This window comes from Opisthocomus hoazin, chromosome Z (genome assembly GCF_030867145.1).
Source record: "Opisthocomus hoazin isolate bOpiHoa1 chromosome Z, bOpiHoa1.hap1, whole genome shotgun sequence".
NCBI lineage: Eukaryota > Metazoa > Chordata > Aves > Opisthocomiformes > Opisthocomidae > Opisthocomus > Opisthocomus hoazin.
Window position 1 is genome coordinate 3,418,670 of NC_134454.1, and position 26,227 is coordinate 3,444,896.

At 47.7% G+C, this 26,227-nt stretch overlaps 1 protein-coding gene across 8 annotated transcripts in view; it reads right to left on the minus strand.

Moving 5' to 3' along the window:
• Positions 1 to 26,227, minus strand: part of ARB2A (ARB2 cotranscriptional regulator A) — a 284,994-nt gene that overhangs the window by 15,827 nt on the left and 242,940 nt on the right. The window contains exon 11 of one of the 8 annotated variants that reach the window (XM_075411663.1): positions 18,333 to 18,572. The exons of the other annotated variants lie outside the window; for them this stretch is intronic. Within the exon in view, the coding sequence (XP_075267778.1) occupies positions 18,565 to 18,572 (8 nt within the window). The 3' untranslated portion in view covers positions 18,333 to 18,564. Of the gene's footprint in view, positions 1 to 18,332; positions 18,573 to 26,227 lie in introns of those variants that run through there. 8 annotated transcript variants of the gene reach the window in all.

The window sequence follows — 26,227 nt, forward strand, 5'->3', positions numbered from 1 at the left end:
TCACATATTTGTAAAACCCACGGAGCAAATGAAATTATGTAAGTCACCCGAGGAAGAGCTGTACTTGCAGCATGAGCACGAACTGACACGGCTTTGGGGCTTCCCAAAAACACAGCAGCCAAGGCAACGCTGTGGAAATGGCAGCGCCTGCACCCGGAGCAGCCAGGAAGGGCAGCAACGCTCCAAAAGCCCGCGTTACGTGATGGTAGAGACACCCCATCTAATAAAGACGGAAGGAAGGTCCATAATCACCAGCAGGATAAACATAGATTAGCAATCGCAATAAAGCAATTTTGAAGTAAAGCAGCCGGATATAATTTTCTCCTCTTTCACGCCAGGAGCAGAGCTTGGAGATTGGTGTGGGTGCCCACACAGGCAGTTGTGGAAGTAAAGGAGGTCTTCCCAGGGACGGGAAGGAGCCCATGTCTAAGGAACAAACTGCAACGGGAACACTCATGGGGCATGAAGCACCACAGCAAAGGCCTTGTGTATTAATAATTTCAGCAAGGATCTGAACTCATACATCATAAGCCTTCTGTGAATAAATTAACTTCCCCCCTCAGTGGAGAATGTTTCCAGTCTTCTGCATAAGGAACATTTCAAACAGAAATTTCTGCTTGGATGACAGTGTTCTGTTCTATCTGTGTAGGTCAAGGACTACAGTCAACATGAGCCCAGAGCATTTTCATAGGTACAGGAAAGGTATTCACTAACCCGTCTGCTTCATCTTATGACTGTTGCCTTTGGCTGGTCCCAACTCAACCCAACCAACCCAACTCCATCCAAACCAACCCAACCCAACCCCACCCAAATCAACCCAGCCCAACCCACCCCCTCCAACGTGCCGTTGGCACCACCCATCTTCTGCCTGGTCCTCTGGTGCACAGCATCCCTGGAGCAGCCACAGGAAGGACACTTCCCCCTGATTTCCTTCAGAGGATAATTCTGTCATGGGTCAGAAGGCAAAATTCTGAGAAGCCAGGCACTGCCTCTGCAGGGCTACGAGGATGGTGAGGGGACTGGAGCATCTCTCCTGTGAGGAAAGGCTGAGGGAGCTGGGCTTGTTCAGCCTGAAGAAGGCTGAGAGGGGACCTTAGAAATGCCTCTAAATATCTGCAGGGTGGGTGTCAGGAGGATGGGGCCAGACTCTTTGCAGTGGTGCCCAGCGACAGGACAAGGGGCAATGGGCACAAACTGAGGCAGAGGAAGTTCCGTCTGAACATGAGGAAGAACTTCTTCCCTCTGAGGGTGACGGAGCCCTGGCCCAGGCTGCCCAGGGAGGTTGTGGAGTCTCCTTCTCTGGAGATATTCCAGACCCGCCTGGACAAGGTCCTCTGCAGTGTGCTGTAGGTGACCCTGCTTCGGCAGGAGGGTTGGACTAGATGACCCACAGATGTCCCCTCCAACCCCTACCATTCTGTGATTCTGTGAATGCTGGCTTTGCTCCTGGGGGAAAGCTGAGCAAAACTCATGTGCACCCGGTCCTCCTGCCCTGATGGCTGCTGCTGCAGTACGATGGAAACGGGATGAGCAAGGGGAGGGCTGAGATGGGGCTGTCCACCCGCCTTCCTGCTCCTGCTGGACACCTGTTCCAAGAGCCACCAGCTGCCCAAAAGGAGTCACCCCCCCTTACATCAAGAGAGGTGAAACTTAACAGCCCAAACCCAAGTGATGCTGGAAATCCCGATTCAGCTGCTCATCATCCCCCGAGGTGTCTCAGCTCCACAGACACCTCAGCTCCTGACCTTAAAGATTACGCCTTATTACTGCATCGCGTCTGTACACACTCAGAAACACCTTGGGCTTGACAGGACAAATACTTTCACGGGTCTCATGCAGATAGAGAGCCTCCCCCTGGCCCGTAATGCTGAGTAGGCGTGAAAGCCTCAGGGGGAGGAACGTCCTCTTCACTCCTTCCTGAGGCTTCAGTTCACTGAAATCTCTTCCAACTTCTTGCACATTTTTTTTTCATCCGGGACATCTATTTCTCCAGGACATATACTTCTCCAGCACTTTTGAATTACTCCTCCACAAGTTGCCCACCTTGCAGCTCTTCTCGAACTCTTGGCCACCACCTGGACCTGATCCTGTTGCGTCTCATCCACCCACCACCCCCAGCTCTCCTGTCAATTGGCTCACCAGTTTCTGCTTTTTCCTGACTTTTCTTCAGCCCTGTTTCACCAAGACCTCCTCAATCTGGCTGCCACTGTGTCCATCCAGTCTCTCCTCACCAACACCTTTGTCTTACAGTTGCTGGAAGTAGCCCACCAAACACATCTTCCCTCTCCACATCTTATTCCTTCTTAACAGGAAAAGAAAGTCCCAGATCTGGCTTTGGCAGATATTTAAAACAGCTGGACACAGACTGCACCTGCCACCCAAGTGTGGTGGTGAGGGCAGAAAAGAGGACACATTTGTGAAAATGCAGCAGCTCTACCCTGAATGAGCAGAGAAATGAGGAGCTGATCTTCTAGGTGAGAATGACGGTTTCATGGAAAAATCCGTGCACGTTTCAGTGACTCCATGAAAAGGAAACATGCTTGAATTTGTAAAATGCCATGGAAGATGGAGCTGGGCCACCAGAACACAAACACCAAGTAACAAATGGACTTAAAAATACAAGTGTTGGGAGTTACCGACAGACTGTGTATTTTGATAAAATCTTGATTCTGTCAAGTAAGTATAAAAAACGCAAAAAAAGTCTTGAAATTGGGGTGTGAATAACCCTTGCGCACTTGCAATAAGTCATTTACGGCTAACCCATACCAGATACATTTTTCTCCTTTGCATTTCGTCAGGTGCTGTGTATTTACGTACATAAACACACAAATATTTATTTACACACTCACGTACAGCCTGTACACCTAAGACCTACACGACCCACTTACAGGAGCCTGTGCAGCCGTATTAGTGAGAAAGATGGCAAGAAGGCAGTGCTGTTTCACCAGTGAATTTACACCGATACGGTGAGCGTTAACCTTCTTTTATTAGCACGACCTTTGCTGGGCATTGCTAACGAACATTCTTGAAGAAGGCAGATGATTGCACCCAGACAGCGGGATTTTATGGACAGCGATCATTGTTGTGGGTCAAGTACACCTGTGCTGCAATCATAAAGTTAATAACCTCTACAACAACAGCTTTACATGCCGCTGTCTCAGAAGAATGCCATTTCTGTAACTCACAGCCTTCGGAGACGCTGTTTATAATTTATACCCAATCCGAAGCGCAAAGATTTTTCTCTCCCGCAAGTCACGGTAATCAATACGGGTCTGCACCTATTACAGCCCGATGAGGCTGAGTGTGTGGCGAGGATCTGCTGCGCCGGGTAAATGCCGATGCTCATAAACATGGCTTTGCAAAAGAGCCCGTCTCCGGCGGCCATTCCCAGCGCCTACGCTGGGAGAGCAAATAAAGGGGGAAATAATTCTTTGTAAGGGTGCCATCCCAGCTGCTTGGTGCCACAAACTAAATTAATTGCATATTTGCCTCAGAACTACTCAGAAACTTGAGTTTTTCTGTCACTTCGCACGGCTTTCACCCTAATTCATAAGACATCAAGATGTAACGCAGGATACTCTGAAGCTGCCCTATCATGGAAACCGGCAATTTAAGATGAAACGCTAATTCGCAAAGGCTTTGCAGATGTGAATTACGCTAAATTTAACTAAACTGAATAATATCACACTTCCTGTGACTTAACCTCAGAGATGTCATTAGAGGGAGAATCTGAGATTAATGACCATAAAGCTGTGCTTCGCTCCCCGCTTAACCCTCCTCCTCGCTGCAGCAAACGGCAGCTTTGTCCGGAAGCACTCAACATGTTCCCCTTGTGTGCACGCCTTGCTTCCCGCTCTTGAACAATGTCACCAAAAACCCAGAGGTGGGTGACGCTTGGGATGCAGGGGCCTCAAGCCAGCCCCGCGGTGACGTGGAGGTGGTGAAGGCTGGCATGGCAGCAGCGAAGCGAGGCACCGCGGGCCGAGTGAAGGCAGCCAAGATGGGCTAGATGACCTCTAAAGGTCCCTTCCAACCCAACGCATTCTATGATTCTAAGCACTCTATGAAGACAAGGCAAGAAGACGCATTGGGCGTCGCGAAGGTGTTGACGTCTGCCAACGCCCCGCCTGACATCCCCGTCTACGGGAGTCAGACACACGCGTGTGAGCGTTGGAGGTGGGTCTGCCATGAGCAGGAGGGAGGGCTCAGAAGTCTGGGATGAACGTGAAGGGAAATAAGAACTTCATGATAAGGAGAAAAGAAACACAACTGAACGAACCCCTAAGAGCAGGGGATGCTTGCTGTGGGTTTGCACATGTGACCGGTGGGGTCCCATCGTTGAGATACGGCCGGAGAAGGCTCAGCAGGACCCAGGAACCGTTGGGGTGAGGGACGGACAGGGGTTTCTCCTGGAGCAAATGCAGATCAGGTCCTGCCTCGCATCTACAGGAACAACACAACTGGACAGAAAGCAGCCGCAAAATCAGGGTCTTTCTGCTAACCCAGTTTTAATCATCCAAACCGCAGACTGGCAAAGTTTTTAACCATTTCTTTTAACCATTGCAATAATTAAATAAGCTCCATTTGGGAGACCATATTTATTCCAAAATAGGGATTGATTCACTATTACCCTCTAAAAAAATACCCCAGATTCCCAACTCATCAAGCTCCAAAGCCGTATCTTCAAGCTGACACAATCATCTCAATGTTGACAAAACAGTTTATGATTTCCCTATCAGCCAGAGAGAAAAAAAAAACCCCAAACCCTCAAAGACTGAAAATGATGAAGCTTAATGACCTTAGTGCGTTTCCAAACGCAGTTCTCATTTCGAAATACAGCCCTGATCTAACAACTGATTTTTCCACGTGGAGTCTTCCAGCAGAACCAGTGCTGCTAAGTCAGACTGTGGAGCTCCCAGAAAAAACAAGCAAGATCCCTCGTGTCATGGTACAGATCTTTTGTGAAGCATTTAGTGGGTTCTGAAGAAAACTTTAGTTCTGCCTCTCCCAGCTAGAAGGATGGTAAACCTCGGGAGCTGGAGCTGGAAACGCAAGAACCTGCCAGGAAAGTATATTTGGAAGTGGAAGGGAGATGAAATATTTAAATGAGCTCAAAACTTGGTGACTCAAATTATTTTCTTTTCCTTACATCAAGAATCTCAAGGTTTTTCTTTTCATAAAATTAGAACAAAATGAAAAGAAGTTGTCAGGGTAATTTCTCTCTGAAGAATCACTGAACTGGAATTATGTCATCCTGCATTAAAATTATCAGTTATTGCCACAGTTGGTCCACAAATATTATATTAAAAAAGCAGGAAGAAAATCACTTAAATACGTTTGGGGAATTCTTTTGTTTGTGCCCCGTGTATATCTTTTAATACTTATTGCTCCAATTTGGCTTGGTTTGCCTAAACCACCATAGGTTGTTTTTTTCAAAACAAGTTTAAAACAAACTGTTGATATATTAGGGGAAAAAACTGCATGGGGAAAACCGAGATTGAGGTGGGAGCTGAAGTTAGTCTAAATGAGAGCAATATCAGCATGCAGAAATGCACAGACAAGCACAGTGTGACAGTCACCGCTCATAAAAGATCCTGCAACGAGTTAATATGAAAACTGAATCTCCTGTAGAGGGAAGTGAGAGGGGAGCTCATACATAAGCACTTGAGGAAAACTTGCACTGTGGCTGGAACACACACAGCACATTCCCCGTTAGTCTGGGGATAATGAAATGTTACAACCGCAATATATTGCCATATTAAATTAAGAAAACTTTTTTTTTTTTCCCCCCTTTCACAGTCTGTTGCGAAAAGAGAAATATCTATGGCTGACTAAAAACCAAAAAACTTGCAGTCAACAACATCCCCATCTGTTTTGACATCTTTGTCAGCTCCAGCACCAGAACGCCACGAACGCTTTTGCGCTGGTATCTCTGCAGCCGCGATCGCTGCTTTCCGCAGCAACCCCGCAGAGCTTTACAGCGCACATATTCCAAATCCTCACGCGTTTTGGGATGTGGCTTTTCCAGGTCCGCACTCAGACACAGTGAAAGCCCACGGGACTGCCTCCGAGCAAGGGAGCCGTGCGAACCAAGGGGATGGGGCATCGGGAACACGGGGTCTGCTCCCCGGTGGGTCTCTGCGTCGTGGGGACACCAGCAGCCAGGCAGCTTGGGGGGGCTTTGCCCCGTGTTGGGGTCTGAGCATCTGGGCGTCTGCAACGGGGAGGATGGGGAGGAAAGGGTCCGGGAGAGAGGACTTACCTCTCCTCCCACTGAGAGCTCACACACCACGGCAAAAATACAGCTGTATCGCATTTCCCCGGGACTTGCCTCCGTGCCAAAAAGCCTTCAGCAAAGCAAGACCACGACAACGGCCGCAGCCAGGAGAGGAGCACTGAAGCTTGGGGTCGTGTCTCCTGCAGCTGCAGAAACCCGCACAGAGCCCGGCGTGGAGGACACCCTGCCCCACGTCGCACGGCGACAAGATGCTCCCGCTCTTTTGCAGGGAGCGAGGAATGCAGATCCACAGCCCCCGTGGTCGAAGTGCATCCCATCCACTGCCATGATTTCTCCAGGTTATAGTAAGGCAATAGGTGCAATTATCACAGCATAGAATCATAGAATCATAGGTTGGGAAAGACCTCTAAGATTATCAAGTCCAACCGTCAACCCAACACCACCGTGCCTGCTAAACCATATCCCAAATTGCCACAACTACACGTTTTTTGAACCCCTCCAGGGATGGGGACTCCACCACTACCCTGGGCCGCTTGGTCCAATGCCTGACCACTCCTTCAGTAAAAAAATTTTTCCCAATATCCGATCTGAACCTCCCCTGATGCAACTTGAGACCATTCCTATCGCTGATCACCTGGAAGAAGAGATCAACCCCCGCCTCACTACACCCTCCTGTCAGGTAGTTGTGGAGAGTGAGAAGGTACCCCACTCAGCATCCTCTTCTCCAGACTGAACAGCTCCAGCTCCCTCAGCCACTCCTCATCAGACTTGTTCTCCAGACCCCTCCCCAGCCTCGCTGCCCTTCTCTGGACATGCTCCAGCCCCTCAATGTCCTTCTTGGAGTGAGGGGCCCAAAGCTGAACACAGCACTCAAGGTGCGGCCACACCAGTGCCCAGTACAGGGGCACGATCCCCTCCCTGCTCCTGCTGGCCACACCATTCCTGATCCAAGCCAGGATGCCGTTGGCCTTCTTGGCCACCTGGGCACACTGCTGGCTCCTGTTCAGCCGGCTGTCGACCAACACCCGCAGGTCCTTTTCCACTGGGCAGCTCTCCAGCCACTCCTCCCCAAGCCTGTAGCATTGCATGGGGTTGGTGTGACCCAAGGGCAGGACCTGGCACTGAGCCTTGTTGAACCTCATAGAATCAGCCTTGGCCCACTGATCCAGCCTGTCCAGATCCCCCTACAGAGCTTTCCTACCCTCGAGCAGATCAACATTTCCACCCAACTTGATGTCATCTGCAGACTTACTGAGGGAGCGCCCCATCCCCTCATCCAGACCATCGATAAAGATGTTAGACATGACCGGATCCAATACTAAGCCCTGGGGAACACCACTCGTGGTCAACCGCCAGCTGGATTTAACTCCATTCACCACCACTATCTGGGCTCAGCCATTAAGCCACTTCTTTATCCAGTGAAGAGTACACCCATCCCGACCATGGGCAGCCAGTTTCTGCAGGAGGATGCTGCGGGAACAGTGTCAAAGGCCTTACTAAAGTCCAGGTAGACAACAACCACAGCCTTTCCCTCATGCCCTGGGTGAGTCACCTGCTCATAGAAGGAGATCAGGTTGGTCAAGCAGGACCTGCCTTTCATGAAGCCATGCTGGCTGGGCCTGATCCCCTGGCTGTCCTTCACGTGCCCGGTGAGCGCACTCAAGATGAACACTCGATAATCTTCCCCGCCATCAAGGTCAGGCGGACAGGCCTGCAGTTCCCAGGATCCTCCTTCTGGCCCTTCTTGTAGATGGGTGTTTCATTGGCTTGCCCCACGACACTAAGCACAGGGGTGCAGGTGGGAAATGTTTTTGCCACCAGTCTGAATGAAGCACAGGGCAATGGGCACAAACTGAGGCACAGGAAGCTCCAGCTGAACCTGAGGAAGAACTTTTTCCCTCTGAGGGTGACGGAGCCCTGGCCCAGGCTGCCCAGGGAGGCTGTGGAGTCTCCTTCTCTGGAGATATTCAAGACCAGCCTGGACAAGGTCCTGTGCAGCCTACTATAGGTGACCCTGCTTCGACAGGGGGGTTGGACTAGATGACACACAGAGGTCCCTTCCAACCTCTAACATTCTGTGATTCTGTGATTCTGTGAAGAACCACCTCACCTGTGATTATTATCACATTTTTGGCATGTGAGATAGTAAGGATGCATCTTGCAAGCATCGTGCCGCTGCATTTGCACAGTGCTGACTGGGCTGGACTTCTAATGTGCGTGCAAGTATTTAAATTAAGTTTCACAAAAAAAGAGGTTCATTTAGAAAAAAACCACCACAAAACTAATAAAATAAATCTGTGACAGGCATGCTTAGCACATCAACTAGATGCAACAGCTTTGGTATGGCCTGAGAAGCGCTAAAACCAAACGTGGCCTTAGGTCACCCATTACTTCTTGTGGATTTCTGAGTTATGAAAACACTTTTTAATTCGGTTTAGTATCCCAAATGGGTCACGGAGATATTCTTCTCTGACTTTTGTCTATAATGCGAGTAGATCTTCTGTAGTTGGGGATCTCAACTGTTCCCTTTATAAGGTCTTGTTTTCAGTTGCTTATAAATTTTGCCAAGCTAAGTATTTGGGATGAAAATTCCCATGCTCTGTCTCTGCCTCAGGCTGCTGATTATTATTTTTTTATGTTTCAGCTAAAAAGATTTAGTCACTTCAGGAAATAAGATTGAGGAAAAACATGTTTTGTCTCTGTTGGGGAAAAACAAAAAAAACAAACAAGAAAAAAGAAAAGCAAGCCTTACAAGAACTTCGAAGAATTTCACTGAGCAGCTTCAGCGTCTCTGTTCTTCACAGCTATAGTTTGAAATTTGGAAGGTAGGGTCCCTGTTGTCCTTTTGCAGTTCCCATGAAAAACCACCCAGCTTTTGCCTTGTCACGAGCCTTTGAAAAGTCTCATTTGCATATGCTCAGCACAGAGTCTCCAGAATTTGGCAGCCGAAGTGGCCAAAGCCTCCTCTGAAGATGCTATGTGTAATGGGCAAGCTGCAGCCCAGGGCTGGCTCTCTTTTTGGCAGCTGCTTTTCCCAGATGCTGCAGGCCACTGTGGCACCAGGCATGGGAACTAAGCACAGGCAGCACTCTGTCCTGGGCTCAAAACAGCAGGGAAAACAAGGAGAGAAGGGGGTAAAAAGCTGCCAGATGGAAACAGAGAGAAGAACTAGTCCTGGGGGGCAGAGTGGACGAAGAGAGGAGATCGACCATGCAAAAAGACTGCATGGTCTGCAATTGACTGCGTCCAGTTCTGGGCTCCCCAGTTCAAGAAGGATGAGGAGCTACTGGAGAGAGTCCAGCGGAGGGCTACGAGGATGGTGAGGGGACTGGAGCATCTCTCCTACGAGGAGAGGCTGAGGGAGCTGGGCTTGTTCAGCCTGGAGAAGAGAAGGCTGAGAGGGGACCTTAGAAATGCCCATAAATATCTGCAGGGTGGGGGTCAGGAGGACGGGGCCAGACTCTTTTCAGTGGTGCCCAGCGACAGGACAAGGGGCAATGGGCACAAACTGGAGCAGAGGAAGTTCCGTCTGAACATGAGGAAGAACTTCTTCCCTCTGAGGGTGACGGAGCCCTGGCCCAGGCTGCCCAGGGAGGCTGTGGAGTCTCCTTCTCTGGAGATATTCAAGACCCGCCTGGACGCGGTGCTGTGCAGCCTGCTCTGGGTGACCCTGCTTCGGCAGGGGGGTTGGACTGGGTGATCCCCAGAGGGCCCTTCCAACCCCTGCCAGGCTGGGATTCTGTGATTGAGAGAAGAGGCATGGGAACACCAAGGAGATGGGTTTGCAGGTGAAGGAAAGACCTGGAAAAGCAGGAAACTGGCTGCAAAGAGAGGCTGAGATGTAGAGATGAGGGACAGCAGAGAGTCTGGACACAGGAGGGCAGACACAGGGAAGGAGAAGAGGCAGAGAGCTCGGACTGGCTTAGTGCTTCGTTCTCCTCAGCTGGGGTTCATGGAGAAGCTGACAATCTACTACTCTGATACTCTCCTTTACCTCGCTTCACCAGCCCGCGTGTCTGAGCCCAAACTGTGGATCCGAAATTTCCACCCCTGCAACTGACCTGCAGCAAGAGAGCATAGCATGATAAAATTTCCCTTCTTTGTCTCGCTGTGGTTAAAGAAAACAAATTACACACAGAAAACTGCATGAAGAGAATATTTGAAGCACACACGCTGAAGGGACAAGCCAAGGACACTCAGTTTAGTGAATGTCAGAATGGCTCAGGGGTGAAACTGTGGGGGGGATGGTGCTCATTGGTGCTGCTCTGGTACAGCTTTTGTCTCTTTTTCGTAGAGTCTTGTGCTGCCTTTGAGGATCACTTGTGAGTTTTTCCACTGGACTCCTTCTTTGAGCAGCAGCTATTAGCAGGGAGTAGAGAGAGCTGGCCCAAAGAGACTGGGCTTTTGCAGCAGAACGTGAAGTAATTTCACTTATACTGCAGTACAATGAGTAAATGAAGGAGAATGTAATACAGCTTGCATGTGGGAAACTCATGTAGTACAATGCTATGAAATGTATATCGGTCATTACATCGGTAGTGAATGAAATTAAGTGTCGGGATAAAACCCCCACAGGTATTTAAAGCAAAAATTAATGGCTGTTTTAAAGAACATCAGCAGGGAATTAATCTCATTAAGGAAAAAAAACCTTTATGGAGTTCCCAAGGTCCAAGGAGGGTTTTCTCGAACATCTGCAGGCAGGAGTCTCACCACAAGCCATGATCTTTTACCACTGAATCACTCACAGTTGAGCTGGCTCTCTGATCTTTGCCAGTGGGAAGGCACCACTCATGTGGTTTCTTACATCCAAAGTTTCCAGGTCACCTAACTTCCCACTAGCCAAAGAAAAGCAAAGCTACCTCTAATGGTCACTCATATTTACTAACCTACGAGACATATTTTTATCATAACCTACGTTATGGTGACCGTTCTTTCAACCCAAAAGCCTAGTTGCATTATGCTGTTATGATTGTCGTAAAGAATGAGAGATAATACAGAAATAATAATTTGTTATGGAAAGATAGATGTATGAGGTACACAACAAGGCAACTGAAAGCTGTTTCTATTATTTTATTCCTTCATGAGATGATGACCGGCAGTAATTTGAAGAGGTTGTGAATCCCTTAATTACATTGTGTGCACCAGTGGGATCCCTCCTGTAGTCATTTAGGTGAGGTGACCTTTGTTTCACAGCAAGTTATTCTAGTCTCCGACCCGTTCAAAATAAACCTCGTGTCAAGCCAAAATAATGGGTTTACTGCAACTTTTTCCTAAGACAGTTCACCAAAAATTCCTGAAGTCCTGAGATGAGTTGAGGAGGTGAGTAACACCTGTGATGGGCTGAATCACAGAATCACAGCATCACAGAATGGTAGGGGTTGGAAGGGACCTCTGTGGGTCATCTAGTCCAACCCTCCTGCTGAAGCAGGGTCACCCAGAGCAGGCTGCACAGGACCTTGTCCAGGCGGGGCTGGAATATCTCCAGAGAAGGAGACTCCACAGCCTCCCTGGGCAGCCTGTTCCAGTGCTCTGTCACCCTCAGAGGGAAGAAGTTCTTCCTCGTGTTCAGACGGAACTTCCTGTGCCTCAGTTTGTGCCCATTGCCCCTTGTCCTGTCGCTGGGCACCACTGAAAAGAGCTTGGCCCCATCCTCCTGACACCCACCCTGCAGATATTTGTAAGCACAAGCCACGGTTCTGCAAGTCTTGTGGTGCAAGAAAGGAGCTGCAGAACTGCACTGGTTGGAGGCAACAAATTGTCCTCAAAGGACATGTAGAAGCACAAAAGTATAAAATACAGGATGTTTGCACTTTGCCATTGTTTGCTCTAGCACCAGCTTCAAGCGGTCTGTGGTCACCGGGCAGAGTAGCGGGTAACGTTAATCAATTAAAACTTCGAAAACTTTGTACACTGCTAGAGCTAAGAACGGCCGGTCACTGGAAGCAGGATCATTCTGTAATCACACCACGTGCATCGGCAGGCTCATCCCTGAAGTCTGCTGCCATGGCTTTCGCTAAGACTTATTTCTTGAGGGCTGGTTAACAGAACAGTGAATCATCAACAAGTGAAAAAAGACAGTACATCATGACACGACATCATGAACACAGCAATGGCAGTTTTAATGATAATCCTACTGGAAAGAACATTGCATCTAAATTTTTACTTTACATGATGTATGATGCCATGACGTATAATAAGTTACTTATTCTGGAATGACAACCACAGAATCATAGAACCATTAAGGTTGGAAAAGACCTCCAAGATCACCAAGTCCAACCATCAGCCCACCACCACCAACCACGCGCCGTTCCTTTTCCTTGCTTCAGCTGTCAGCACATGCATTTCTGCGCTAACGTGACAGTATTCTCTGAGTGAGATAAAAAGGAAGGGCGACATAGCCACAGGCCACTCCGCAGCAAACAGAATCAATTACCCCCAAACAACAATTTAATTGATCAATTTCAAACGCAGAGAATCTGCTGAGTCCAGCCAAGTCATAAAAAGGCTCAGTTTCAACAGTGGGTACCTAATACTCACACAAAATATGTAACTAGCCAGGTAAATTACAAAACCATTAATCCGCCCAAAGAGGCAATCACCTGTACAAACCTCCACGTTCCGTGGCATATTTACGACATTTATGCTGCTCGTGCATCATGCTACCGTTCAGATAACACACCTTGCACGCTCTTACCCATGTTTTATGGCCAGGTATCTTTTAAACTGTTCACCAGTGCCGTATCCCAACAAACCTCCAGGACTCAGCGGTGATGGTTGTGGCTGTAGGTACCTGCAGGAGCATTTTTCGCTCACCACCATGGGCTGCCGCACCTTTGCTCTGCACAGTACAAACACTGCTAACGTCAAAATCCCAGTTCTCCGTGGGTCTGAACTGGCACAGCACTACAGCACCTCAGTTTATTCCAGCTGAGACTCCTAACCCACGCATCTGTCTGTACCCTTTAATGTCACGAGACACTAGAGAAGCAAAACCCTGCGTCTCCTGCCATGGGCATATACACATTTGCTCTAAGAGACGGTGCACTGGTGTGTGTCCGCCTCTCCAGCATTTGGCAAAAACTCTCCAATTTCTGGTCAGATTTTCAGGACAAGAACTCTTCTGTTCCTTTGTCCTGAACGCAAACTGGGCACTAGCACAGACGTTTCCCCTCCTAAATAGCTGTATCCCATATACTTCACCCTCTCAAGCTAGAAACTGAGCAGCTAACCCATTACAGAAAGCCAGATGTGCACCAGGCACAAATTGTTTTGCTGAGCAACAGTCACTGGGCTTTACTGATGTTTTGGGTTTTTGCATGTTCTTCCCCTTCAAAATATCTTCCCCTAGATCTGAAGCAATATGTCATTAAGCACAGCAGACCAGCTGGCAGGCTTCTCAGGTAACAGGCAGGTAATGGTGAGTTTTCTTTAAAGGGCTCACCACACATGAACTGATACAAGACTAATTTTTACTTCATGTGGATAAAGTGTATGAATAAGAGTGAAAAATCTGAAGTCAGAATAAAAACAAGACTAAAAGAATTTGGCTTTTTGCTCTTTAAAAATAAATACTGGAAAACAGTTTCATTTAAAATTGCCAAATTTGTAATCCATGTAGCTCCCCCCTGCAGCCTCTTCAAAGAAAATAAAGATAAATCCTCACGCAAGTGGCAACATAAATCTGTCCTTCTCTGGCACTTTTGCTAAGAGGAACGTTTGAGCTGTGAATTTGTAACAAGTTTTAACTATGAAATGATGAAAAGCTGGGACTTTTCATCATTTAGAACTTCTTCCCTCTGAGGGTGACGGAGCCCTGGAACAGGCTGCCCAGGGAGGTTGTGGAGTCTCCTTCTCTGGAGATATTCCAGACCCGCCTGGACAAGGTCCTGTGCAGCTTGCTGTAGGTGACCCTGCTTCGGCAGGAGGGTTGGACTAGATGACCCACAGAGGTCCCTTCCAACCCCTACTATTCTGTGATTCTGTGATTCTGGGACTTTCACAAAGCTCCAGCAACAGAGGAATGCTCCACATCGGGTAGCCGTGCTTAAAACCACTGCTTTTTGCCTTCCTTTACACGTGGCACGGTTCATGACTCTACAGTCGTGGAGATCAGATGCCCTGGGGATCCCTGGGGATTTCTCTCCTTCACCTGGAAGCTTGAAATTGCGGGCATGGCCCATGATGATGTAGATATGCCCATCAGTTTTCATTGATGACATTAAAAATAAAACCAGCAAAAATCTTCGTTACTCCATGTCCCGGATCCTGTTAGGAGGAACGGGCCAAAGTCAGGCTTGCTGAGCCGTACCCTAACCAGAATCCCCACGGTTTTATAGATTTAAGTAGCTTGACATTATTTCAGTGTGCCACACTGTCACAAAGGGGCATCATAAGTGTTGAGGTTGTCAGTCTGCTGAGCTATCAAAGATTAGTTCATGTAGAGATGTATCAACATCCTTCACATACAGCTAATCAAATTTGAAATTACTGACGTGTCACGTTGAGGAGGAATTTGATTTATTATTTGCAAAGTAATCCAGAACGCAGTGAGATGCACAGCTACAAGAGTTACTGTTACACCGACTCTGTGACGTCACACTACTTCCGTTGTTGCCTTTGTGACTTCATTGAACGATGACAAACAACAGAACTTTCCCTACGCCATTTAATTACATGAACGTGGAACGGGGCTGCTTAGAAATAATCACCCAGCTCTAAGACCGCACACGAGTTGTTTGATATTAATTAAGGTAATGGCAAGCACAAATCCGCGAGCAGCCATAATTCCTCTTCGCTGTGGTCCAGTACTTGACGGGTGAAGTTGCCAAAAGTCATTTTAGCTCTGTGACCTCCCTTGCTTCTTTCTCCCATCAGGTTGCAAGGCCAGGGATTTTAAACGCCATGCAAATTCATAAATACCATGCAGTTTAAGTGCATACATAATTTGTAGCGTATTTACTTATTTGTGCTCATGAATCGCCATGGCTGCCAACACAAACCGGGCGTGCAACCACGCGTACATTTCTCACGTACAAATGTGCGCTGAGCCCGCCCGAAAACCTGCCCTCTTTCACCCTGACATCGCACACGTGACTCGGCTCTGTCTTTAAGGTAAGGACAACGTAGGGTCCCGCTCAGGAAAGCCACACACCTAGTTAACTGTGCTGCATCGTTCGCTCAGTCGATACCATAACTTAACGCACAGCACTCACGTACTCCGTGGACTCAGTTCTCTGAAGCAAAGATTTGTTTTTAGCAAGCGATATCTGCTCACTGCTGTTATGTATAGTTCGATACATATAGAATGCGTGTTTGTGGCACAATGTAAACAAGAATTCTGCCTCTGAGATCAGCTGTCCTGGTAAGTAAATGACTACGCGTATAAACAAATCTGTTCACTACCTTCAAATATTTTTATTTGTCATATAATTACATCTCATATATATCCTCACAGATGTATAAAATACATCCTTAGGAAAATTGCCACAGAATGTTGTTGCTTATATTAAGTAAATGGTGTATTTGTGTACTATGCTCCACACTTAAATACATGAAGCATATTTGTATACATACAGAACTGCCAAATATTTCACTTCTGTTACTATACAAACAGGTTGATATTACCAAAAAAACCACATCCTTCTCCTGACTCTCCTAAGTATTTTTGAGACTGGGTTACCAACGCACCTTTCAGAAAATGTGTTTTTATACTGATAAGGCTGCACCACGCTGGAACTAACGATGCTACACAGCTAGGTAAGCTTGCAGCTAAGAACACAGCTTTTATCAATCCAATTAAATCAAGACTTGTTCAAGCTGTAGCCTTTGCTGCTGTCATTAGCTGCTATTGCAGGGTGCTCAATGCTCCACCTGGATTCCCACCTGTACGTAACCTGCCATTTCCCCACGGTGGGTTGTTTTGGGTATTACCAACTGAATTTTTGGACCAAGTTACCAAACCTTTTATTTCCCAGACGTAAGCTAGGATGGACAGTGTTCTTTCTTGTGTTTCACCAGTACACCCCATGGCAGGGACCAGAGGTGCTGGGATGAACCGACAAAGTGAACTGCAGAAGTGTGCAGGAGATGGTAAAACGAAACTGCGAGCAACTGGCTTTTTACCATACTCCAAATTTTCTTCTCTTCCCCAGTGTGGGCCTTGCTAGTCCATAAACAGAGACAAAAAGTGCACTTATGGATGGCTTTGAAGACGCTTGCTTCAAACTGCATTGGTAAGATCAAGAGGAAACTCAGATTCTGAAACTGTGGGAATTTTCAAAACGGAATTTAAATAACTAGAAGAGTAACAAGGGATGTGAGGTGAATTTCAAAATATTAGCATTAACAAATTTCTTTTTTTTTAGACAGGTGCTCTCTGCCAAATAAAGCTGCTAAGTGATTTCAATGGCATCAATATTATACACAAAAATGTGATACCATTAATAACAATGAAAAAGAAAAGAATTCTCACTGGGGATATAAAACCCGTGCGCAACAAGTTACACCCTCACTCTCCTAATCCAGTCTGAGCCATTTAATTTCATGTTTTTTAAATATATTAAAAGGCTTGCTCCCCCCCCCCCCAAAAAAAAAACAACCCTCCTTTTAAGAAGCATTCATAACACTGTTACAAAAGTAGAAGACAGTATGTTAGCGCAGATGACTTGGTCTACTGGTTAGTGAAGGGAAGGATAGCCCCTGATGCCTAAGCTGAAGCTGACCTGATAGACCAGACCCTCGGGGTCTTGAACTTAACATTTCATAAGCTTAATATCCTGCCTGATTTATGACTTGCCTTCTTAAACAAAGAGGGTTGTACTTCACAACTTTACTTTTGTGTGGGTAACTGTTGATCTGAAAATGGCACATAAAACGCATTTACATCAGCCCTGCTAATAGGCCCATAATGATTCTTTATTATGTTTCAGTGAAAGGCAACTGAGTGACAGGTAACTGATTTTGTAGATCAAATAACTTTCTGCCACCCCCACACAGCTCCCAGCTGCCGCACACTTTATATGCCAATACAAATACAGTTGTAAAGTAGACAAATACATTATAACTACGTTGTTAGATGAGACACAACACGGGGTGCTGGAAGAATTTGAGAGTCTTTCAGTGCCGTGACTGGGAATTACAAGCACGCAAAGCCAAACTCTAAAGGGGCTTCAGTGCAAAACTGGCTCAACCCTCCCTCTGCCATTTTTTTATGTAAGAACTTCGAAGTGATTTTGCTCAGATAACACCCGCTTTTTCTCTGCAGAGGGCTGGAGAAGCCCAGGGCATGCTCTCGCTCTAGGTATAGCAGGTATTTAAAGCAAAGCATTTCAGTACAAAGACAGAGGTGCAAAACTCCCGACACCGAAGGCTGACGGTAAGGACGCCATGACGCAAAAGCCTCCCGTGTGCCGAGTTTTATTTTCACGTGCCACACCGTGAGTAAATACCGATAAGACATCAGAGCTTGTCTGATAATCTTTGACAACAACCCTCACCCTGTCATCGTGGCCACGGGAGAAACCGGCACGTAGTCAGCCCTGACCCACGGAGCCTTTTATCTGCGTGTGTACTCTCCACGGACCGAGTAAATAAAGGGCAACCGGTAATTTACACATGAATCAACCTTCTCGGCAGAGGAGGCACCAGAGACGTCCCTTTTCTCTGGCGTGGAGAGGAAAAGCATCCAGGTCTGAGCTTGTCTGCCCAGAAATCACGCAAGCGACGTGTCGGGAAGCGGCGGGCCGGCGGAGCGATGCTCTTCTGGACGCCCGATAAAAAAAAAACGGCATCCACAAAGGAGCAGATGAATATTGAGCTTGAAACAGGACCGACAGCAGCAGCCAGCCTTTGTGCTATTCAAAACAGGTAATGTCACACAAACCGAAGCGGAGATACAACGCCGATAGAAGATTATACAAGATACCTGTGCGGGTGTCTGTCAGGAATTCAGCCTACATTTTAATAAGGCGCGAATCTCGCGGTGCCTCAGGTCTCATTTCCACTCGCCTGCAGCTGCCTTTTGAAAAGGTACACCCATCGTCTCGGGCTTGCGAGAGGCCGGGCGCGCGTTAGCCGGCACTGACAAAATAATCCATGAACTTTATTCGTGATGAAGATTAGCCTAAAACGTTACGACATGAAAGCCAGCTGTAAAGATAACGCCGTGCTTGCCTTCAGCCCGTATCTCATTACGAAGAGAAACCTTTACTGGTCCATAGGCACCGTTCACACTCTCTTCCCCACGGTTTAGAGCGGTGAAGTAGGCACAGCCCTGATGAGCAGCCAAGGCGTTGGGGGCATTTCTGCAGTTCAAGCCCTTGCAAGCATCATACTGCTATAAAACAAAGGCAGACATTTTATTGTGAGGTTTGTAGAATCACAGAATAGAATCACAGAATCATTCAGGTTGGAAAGACCTCTAAGGTCACCAACGCCAACCGTCACCCCAACACCACCACGCCTGCTAAACCACGTCCTCAAGTGCCACATCCACATGGTTTTTGAACCCCTCCAGGGATGGGGACTCAACCACCTCCCTGGGCAGCCTGGTCCAATGCCTGACCACTCTCTCAGGAAAGAAATTATTCCCAATATCCAATCTCTGCAATTTTTAAATGTCTGTTTCTAAAAAGAAAGTTTTCGTGCATCGCTGCTGCTGAGAGTTGTCTCTGCAGCCTTAGAACGGGAAGGATGAAGCAGACTGGCATCAGCGAAAAACCTGAATTAAATGCCAGAAGCCAGGTCACCCAGCACTGCACAAATTTCTTTCTCTGCACCAGCAGACAAGGCCCCTCCACGGTGCCCTCCTTGAGGAAGCCCGAACAAGGCTTTCTGGAGGCACCGGCTCTTCCTCGCAGCTGATGAAGAATTTCAGAGAGATGTATTTTCCTTTCCTGGGTCTTTTTCTACCCCCTGCCACTGACCCTGCTTCCCTAAGCCCCATCCATCACTCTCCTGTCCCCACTTCTGCCACTTGTGCTAACATTTGCTCAGAAGGGCCAGGTCAGATTAGCGAGGCGGGGGTGAAACTGCCACCACTGTCCATCCTCCAGGCACCTCTTAATAACTGCAGGCGCTAAACAAACACATAACAAAGCACAACTATTTAGAACTCAAAAGGAAAAAAGAAAAAAGAAACAAGACTAGGGCGACCACTGCCACGTCTTTACCTTCTCTAAACCTGAAACTGAGATGTAAAAGAAGACTTGACGTTTTCCTTTATTCTCCAGGTAAAATTCCCTTCAATTTCTTTACAATTGCACCTTTTTATTGGGGTTACAACCAGCCCATCTTTTGTTTAACCTCCCCAAACCAATACTCATTAGTGAGAATGCTTACACGACACGTTTTTCCTTCCTAAAACACATGAATAAAGATACGGTTAAAGGAATCGATTTTGCATTTCCTGAAGAACTCTGCAAGAGCGACAGCCGTGTACCTGATGGACAAAACCGACCCCCTGGATCTGACTGTTTTAGTCCTTACACTGCGATGCACAGCTTCAAAATAACGATACAGGTCGGATACACATTCACTGAAATTTAATAGCAATACAGCTAATATCAGATCTGAGTTTATTAGTGTGGTGCATTCTCTGCAAGCAGGGTTTGACTAGATGCCAGTGATTTTTGAACTATGCAGTGAAGCCAATTAGCTCTAAGAAATAAACTGATACTTCTCTCTCGTGTCATACTAACTGCTACAGCATGAATTATGCTGCTGATAAAGATGTTGCTATGAGCCAAAACATAACTACAAAGACTTAATCAACTTGCAACATTTGCATAATCATAATAAGAAATTCAGCTTTGAAAGAGTTGCATTTATGTTGCTAAATGTGTGTCTTTAATGGACATTGAAAACAAAGGTGAAAATCCAATATAAAACACCACATTGTTTTCACTGGCGTGAAGTCTCACGCTCCCTCTGTATTTCTCGGGACTGACACTTGGCTCACGCTGGCTGCTGCTGTTGTGTAAACCCTGTGTAACATAGGATCACAGAATGGTTTGGGTTGGAAGGGACCTTAAAGATCATCTGGTTCCAACCCCTGCCATGAGCAGGGACATCTTCCACCAGCCCAGGGTGCTCAGAGCTCCATCCAACCTGGCCTTGAACTCTGCCAGGGAGGGGGCAGCCACAGCTTCTCTGGGCAACCTGGGCCAGGGCCTCACCACCCTCATGGGGAAGAATTTCTTCCTAATATCTCATCTAAATCTGCCCTCTGTTAGTTTACAGCCATTCCCCCTTATCCTATCCCTACACACCCTCGTGAAAAGCCCTTCTCCATCCTTCCTGTAGCCCCTCCAGGCACTGGCAGCTGCTCTAAGGTCACCCCAGAGCCTTCTCTTCTCCAGGCTAAACAGCCCCAACTCCCTCAGCCTGTCCTCATAGGAGAGCTACTCCAGCCCTTGGATCATCTTCATGGCCCTCCTCTGGCCCCGCTCCAACACATCCATGTCCTTCTTGTGCTGGGGGCTCCAGAGCTGGACACAGGACTCCAGGTGGGGTCTGACAAGAGCGGAGTAAAGGGGCAGAATCCACTCCCTCGCCCTGCTGGCCACGCTGCTCTTGATGCAGCCCAGCACATTGCTGGCTCATGTTGAGCTTCTCATCCACCGGTACCCCCAAGTCCTTCTCCTCAGGGCTGCTCTCGAGCCACTCTCCGCCCAGCCTGTACTTGTGTTTGGGTTTGCCGCAACCCAGGTGCAGGACCTTGCACTTGGCCTTGTTGAACTTCATGAGGTTCACGCAGGCCCACCTCTCCAGCCTGTCCAGGCCCCTCTGGATGGCATCCCTTCCCTCCATCATGTCAACCACACCACACAACTCGGTGTCATTGGCAAACTTGCTGAGGGTGCACTCAGTCCCACCGTCCATGTCGCCGACAAGAATATTAAACACCCCTGAGACTATTCTCACCCCGCTGGTCAGCACTGCTGCCCAGGCTCACCGACCTGGCCACGGTCACTACACTGCCTTTTCCTCTGGTCCTGCCAACGAACCCCTGCCCTGCAGATACTCCTCCTGAACATTACTGTAAAGACCTGCTTTTTGTATATTACAGCTTTGACCATGCACTCTTCTCTTTGCATCCTTCGCCAGCTCAGCTTTCTTGATCACGTCTAACGTAAGGAAGCTGTTTTCACTTTCAGAGCCCACAGGATTTGCCTATGCTGATAAATTAAACATAACCAGGAACTTTGCTGGGCACTTCCCCCAACCTCAGAACAGGGTGACAACATCCACCTGTCTCCAGGCCACAGCCCCACGGAACTCCTCGCTCCAGAACCGTGCCCAGAGAGCATCCCTTGGCATGGGTGAAGGTGTACAGCGACGGCGTGAGCAGCATGGGAACACAGGCAGCTGCATCCCAACGCCCAGGACCGTCCTCAGGCAGTTTAATTCACTAACACAGACACGTGTGAGCATCCTGCCTGCCGCCTAACCAACCCGTCTCGTTTCAAACTCACTCCTGCCTCTGGTCAGCTCATTAAACAGTCCTCCAAGCATTGAACTTGGCCTCAAGTTGTGTCAGGAGACATTTTGACTGGATATTAGGAAATATTTCTTCACTGCAAGAGTGGTCAGGCATTGGACCAGGCTGCCCAGGGCAGTGGTGGAGTCCCCATCCCTGGAGGGGTTCAAAAAACCGTGTGCATGTGGCACTTCAGGACATGGTTTAGCAGGCGTGGGGGTGTTGGGGTGACAGTTGGACTTGATGATCTTAGAGGTCTTTTCCAGCCTTAATGATTCTATGATTCTATGAGCTTGTGCAACTTTTTGCACCAACTTTTGCAGCCCTACTTGATAAACCCCCTTCAAGTTCTTCAGAAAAGCTCTCCTTTTCTGAAATGCCTGCAAAGAATCAGAGCCATAAGGCTGCTGGTCCTTTTGACAACCACTGTCACATCAGACAACAGGATTTTGTGCCCACGACTCTTTTCTTTTTTTTTAGATGTCAAAATTTGGGGAGACTCTGCACGGTGCCTATCACGCTGCCTGCAGTTACCTGCCTGTAACTCTGACTGCCAAGCTCTCTTTCCTGAAGCAGCACTTGCATCCCTGCAGCGTTGTTCTCACCATAGCTCACGTGAGTCACCTGTGTGGCTTTACCACGTCCAGGAGGATCTCTTCATGGACAAACCGACGCTGGGCTGAGAGAGCAGGGCTGCCTGTCACGTCCTGCAGAATTAGCGTGGAAGGGAGCTGACGAAGTGAGGTCCCATCTAAGCACACTGGCCTGACTCAAGCTGGGGAAAGCAGCCTTGCAGGACACAGAGAAACATTTTTCAGCCAAGTACCTCTACTGCCAAAAGTGTTCAGAGGACCACGCCAAGGGTAGGGCAGACCCAGCACACACCACAGCCAAAGTGGACCAGGTGTCACGAAGCTCAGCCTAACATCCAGTGGTTTCCCTTAACAAGGCCAGCTGAAAACTGCTGTAAAAACACAGTTGCCAGGTTTCCACCATCAACACTTTGCTGTTGGTGGTGGAAACCCATTTTGGTGCTTTACGGCCTTTGACAGTCCTGCCAAGAAATCCCTTTTGCAGGCATCTGCAGAAGCTCTGAACTTGTCCCCAGCAAAGATGGACAACAGAAACAGAAAAGAGGTTGACATTTTGTGTTCATAACCAGGAAAGACTAAGCTCTGACTGTCCCTCCTGGCATGCATGTCCATAGAGGTCAAAGCCAGTGCAAGGCATCCCTTGCCCCTCTGCCAGCAGGTATCCATATGGGTTTACCTTTCCATCCTTCTTGCTTTGCCTTCACTTGCCTTAACTAGTCGAAAGGAAGCCTGTACCTTGCCTTTTCTCCTTCTGCAGAAAAGCAGAGCCTCAGAGAGCCCAGGTCTCTGGTGGGAAGAGAGAGGTTTAGATTGGATATAAGGCAGAAATTTTTTACCATGAGGGTGGTGAAACCCTGGCACAGGTTGCCCAGGGAGGTGGTGGAGGCCCCATCCCTGGAAACGTTCCAGGCCAGGTTGGACGGGGCTCTGAGCAACCTGATCCAGTTGCAGATGTCCCTGCTCGCTGCCGGGGGTTGGGCTAGATGACCCCTGAAGGTCCCTTCCAACCCAAACCATTCCATGATTCAATGATTCTGAAGCAAATATCTCTTGCCCCTGCTGAGGTGCTAAAACACATCTATTTACTAAGGTCATATTATGACTACAAGCAATGTAGTCTTATCTTCTCTTTATGTCTAACTGAAAGCCAGCAGTGGACTGAACTAGCTCTGTTTGCAAGGGAACCAGGCCATGACCTTCAAGATGCAATGGCAATGAGACGGCACCTGAATTAACATCGTTAAAAAACAGAGCAGGTGAACTCTGCCTGTGAAACTCTGCAACTTCTCGGATCAGTCCGTCCCCAAACAAAAATATGTTCAGATGTAGAAGTAAGAACATACACACACACACAACCTGACTTGTGACCAGGCGAAGGCAGAGGACCTCGCCGCCGCCCTGCCCGGAGCTCCCAAGCCAGGGATGAGCGGCACATCCCGCGGGCAGGACTCAGCTCATGGATCAACCCCGCCAACGCAACCGCTTGTTGGACCAAAACCAGACAAAAGCTGCTCCGAGCTGCCTTCTGAGGCTGAGTACACCTGGTCGTATCATTGAGAAATTAATCTGTGGTAGCAGGTTGCCGAAAACACCGACTTTCTAACGTCATCTCCCCTACTCTACGCTGGCTGTGGTCTGATTCAGTAGCTGCGGAAGAAATTCACAGTCAGACAATTTGCAAAGCAGAAAGAAAAAGGACAGGACCAGGAAGAAGCAATAAAGCCGAACGTTATTCATAATTTGGGTGGGCTAATTCGAATATTTAATATCCCAGGTAATGCTGCATCCCCTGGAAGGGATAACTCAAGACGGGGGTCAATAAACTGTTTGCAGGAGACCTTCACCACAACTGCACGGATAAATTTGCTGATAAAGACTTCTGCTGTTTCTTTGATTTAATTCCGTCGATAATTTTATTTCTTCATTCACCTTTTTCCACCCTGCCTTTCCAGCTGAGCTGAGCCTGAGGGCAGTCATGTGTATATATATATATTTAAAAAAAAAATAAATATTTTTTCCCCTCAAAGCTGACACAAAGGACCACCCCGATCTGGACTGTGTGAGATGCCCCCATATCGTTATCTCAACCTGCTCGGGGTCGCTTCTGCAGCACGCGCAGACCCTCCCTCCATCTGCTGCACCAAAGCGCTGAGCCCCTTCCTCACGCGGGGCTCCTGCACAGCACAGCTACGGGACCCACCGCAGCTGGTGGCTGTCCTGGGGAAAAAAAAAAAAAAGCTGCAGAAATGGTGTGTGCAAATACCACGTTGGAGAAAAGATGTATGTCAGGAATAACACGGTCATCACGCAGAAATCCTGGCAGATGTGCCAAGCCGGATGCGTTTCTCTTTTTAATAAGGATTACCCATCTATTTAAAGAACATGTCTCAGGCTAGGTATTTAAATTAATGATTTGGAACTTTACTGGGATTCTTGGAATTTGATTAAGTGCATTTTACTGTCAGTCAGGTAAGTATTTTTACTAATCTTTGACCTGCCACCAAGAAAAAGCAAGAAATAGGCATCTGTTCAACTTTTACCTTTTAGAAGTGTTCAGATGTGTCTCTCTCACATGTACCACCTCTCCCTCCTGCATACACGGCAAACAAATTATGCAAAACAAAAACACATAACTGGTAATAACCTACACTACGAGAACACGATTTCAACCTCTATGCTAAATATTGTTTTAAGGAAGATGAAGTTATTTTCAGGACAAAAGCAGCTAGAGGTTTAGTTAAAATTAAAGTGCAAAATATTTGCATTTAATTTGATTTACATGTTAGCTGAAAACATCTCATTAAAAAAAAAAAAAATCTCTGCAAGACTCACTGCAGAAATGGTAATGTCTGTTCCTGTATCAGGGTGCACTCCAGGCTTCAAATAAAATTTCAGACATACATTACACTTTCTTCATTACTCCCTGCAACTTTTTTTTTTTTCTTAATACAGAGTACATATTATTAAAATGAAATTTATATTTTAGGAGCAGAGAGATTTGAAGTAACAGCATTTAAGGGGCTGCTTAGACAGTATTACTCGTTTGACACTGAAGGTTTTGTTTTGGCACACAGAATATAAAACCATTTCCTCAAGATATTTTGTGTTCAGCATAAAATATTAAAAATGTCTCATTTCCAAGAGATCTGGTGGGAGTTCATGACAGATGTGTTTTATCTCTTTTTTTTTTTTTTTGAAATTTTTTGCAGCATTATTGCGTCTAATTAGCCCTGATGATTTACCCATGACAGTATGAACTTCTTGAGAGGAAAGCAAAAGCGGAGCACAGTCTTCGGAGCAAAGAACAAACACATTTTTGGGGAGATGGGAGGGAGCGAAAGCACCGACTTGGGGTGGTTTGTAACAAACGCCCGCGAGTAGCCCTGGGAGTTTTCACTTATTCATGCGCTGCCATATGATCCATCTTTTCGCCGTCAGCGCTACAAACCAGCCCCGGCCCAACGCGCTCTCCGGCCGTCGGCTTAGCAGTCGTGCCGCTGCTCCTTACCTGCCTCCGAGGACTAGTTACGGAGGGCTAACCGCTGCGGGCGAGCGGAAGGTGATGCTCAGTGCTGGCCACGGGCGAGGGGATGCAGCCCCGAGCATCCCTCTCCCGCGCCACCAGCTCCGGATACCGGGGACTCCAGCAACCGGCACGTGAACTGTCCCTAAAAATTGTTTATTTTTGCAGGCTGGACTGCTCCCCTATGTGGGCCCCGTGTAAAAACACCTTGTCAGAAGTTTCTAGGAAGACAGGGAGGTTACCAAAGGACACCGGGAGGAGACCTCGGCGGCCAGGCAGCCAGCGGAGCAGCCGAGGGGACGAGCGCCGGAGCGGGAGTGCAAAATTCATTTGCATCGGAGACGGGGAAAATGCACAGAAGTTAAGATTTCTAGAGTTTCAATTAAAACATCGCC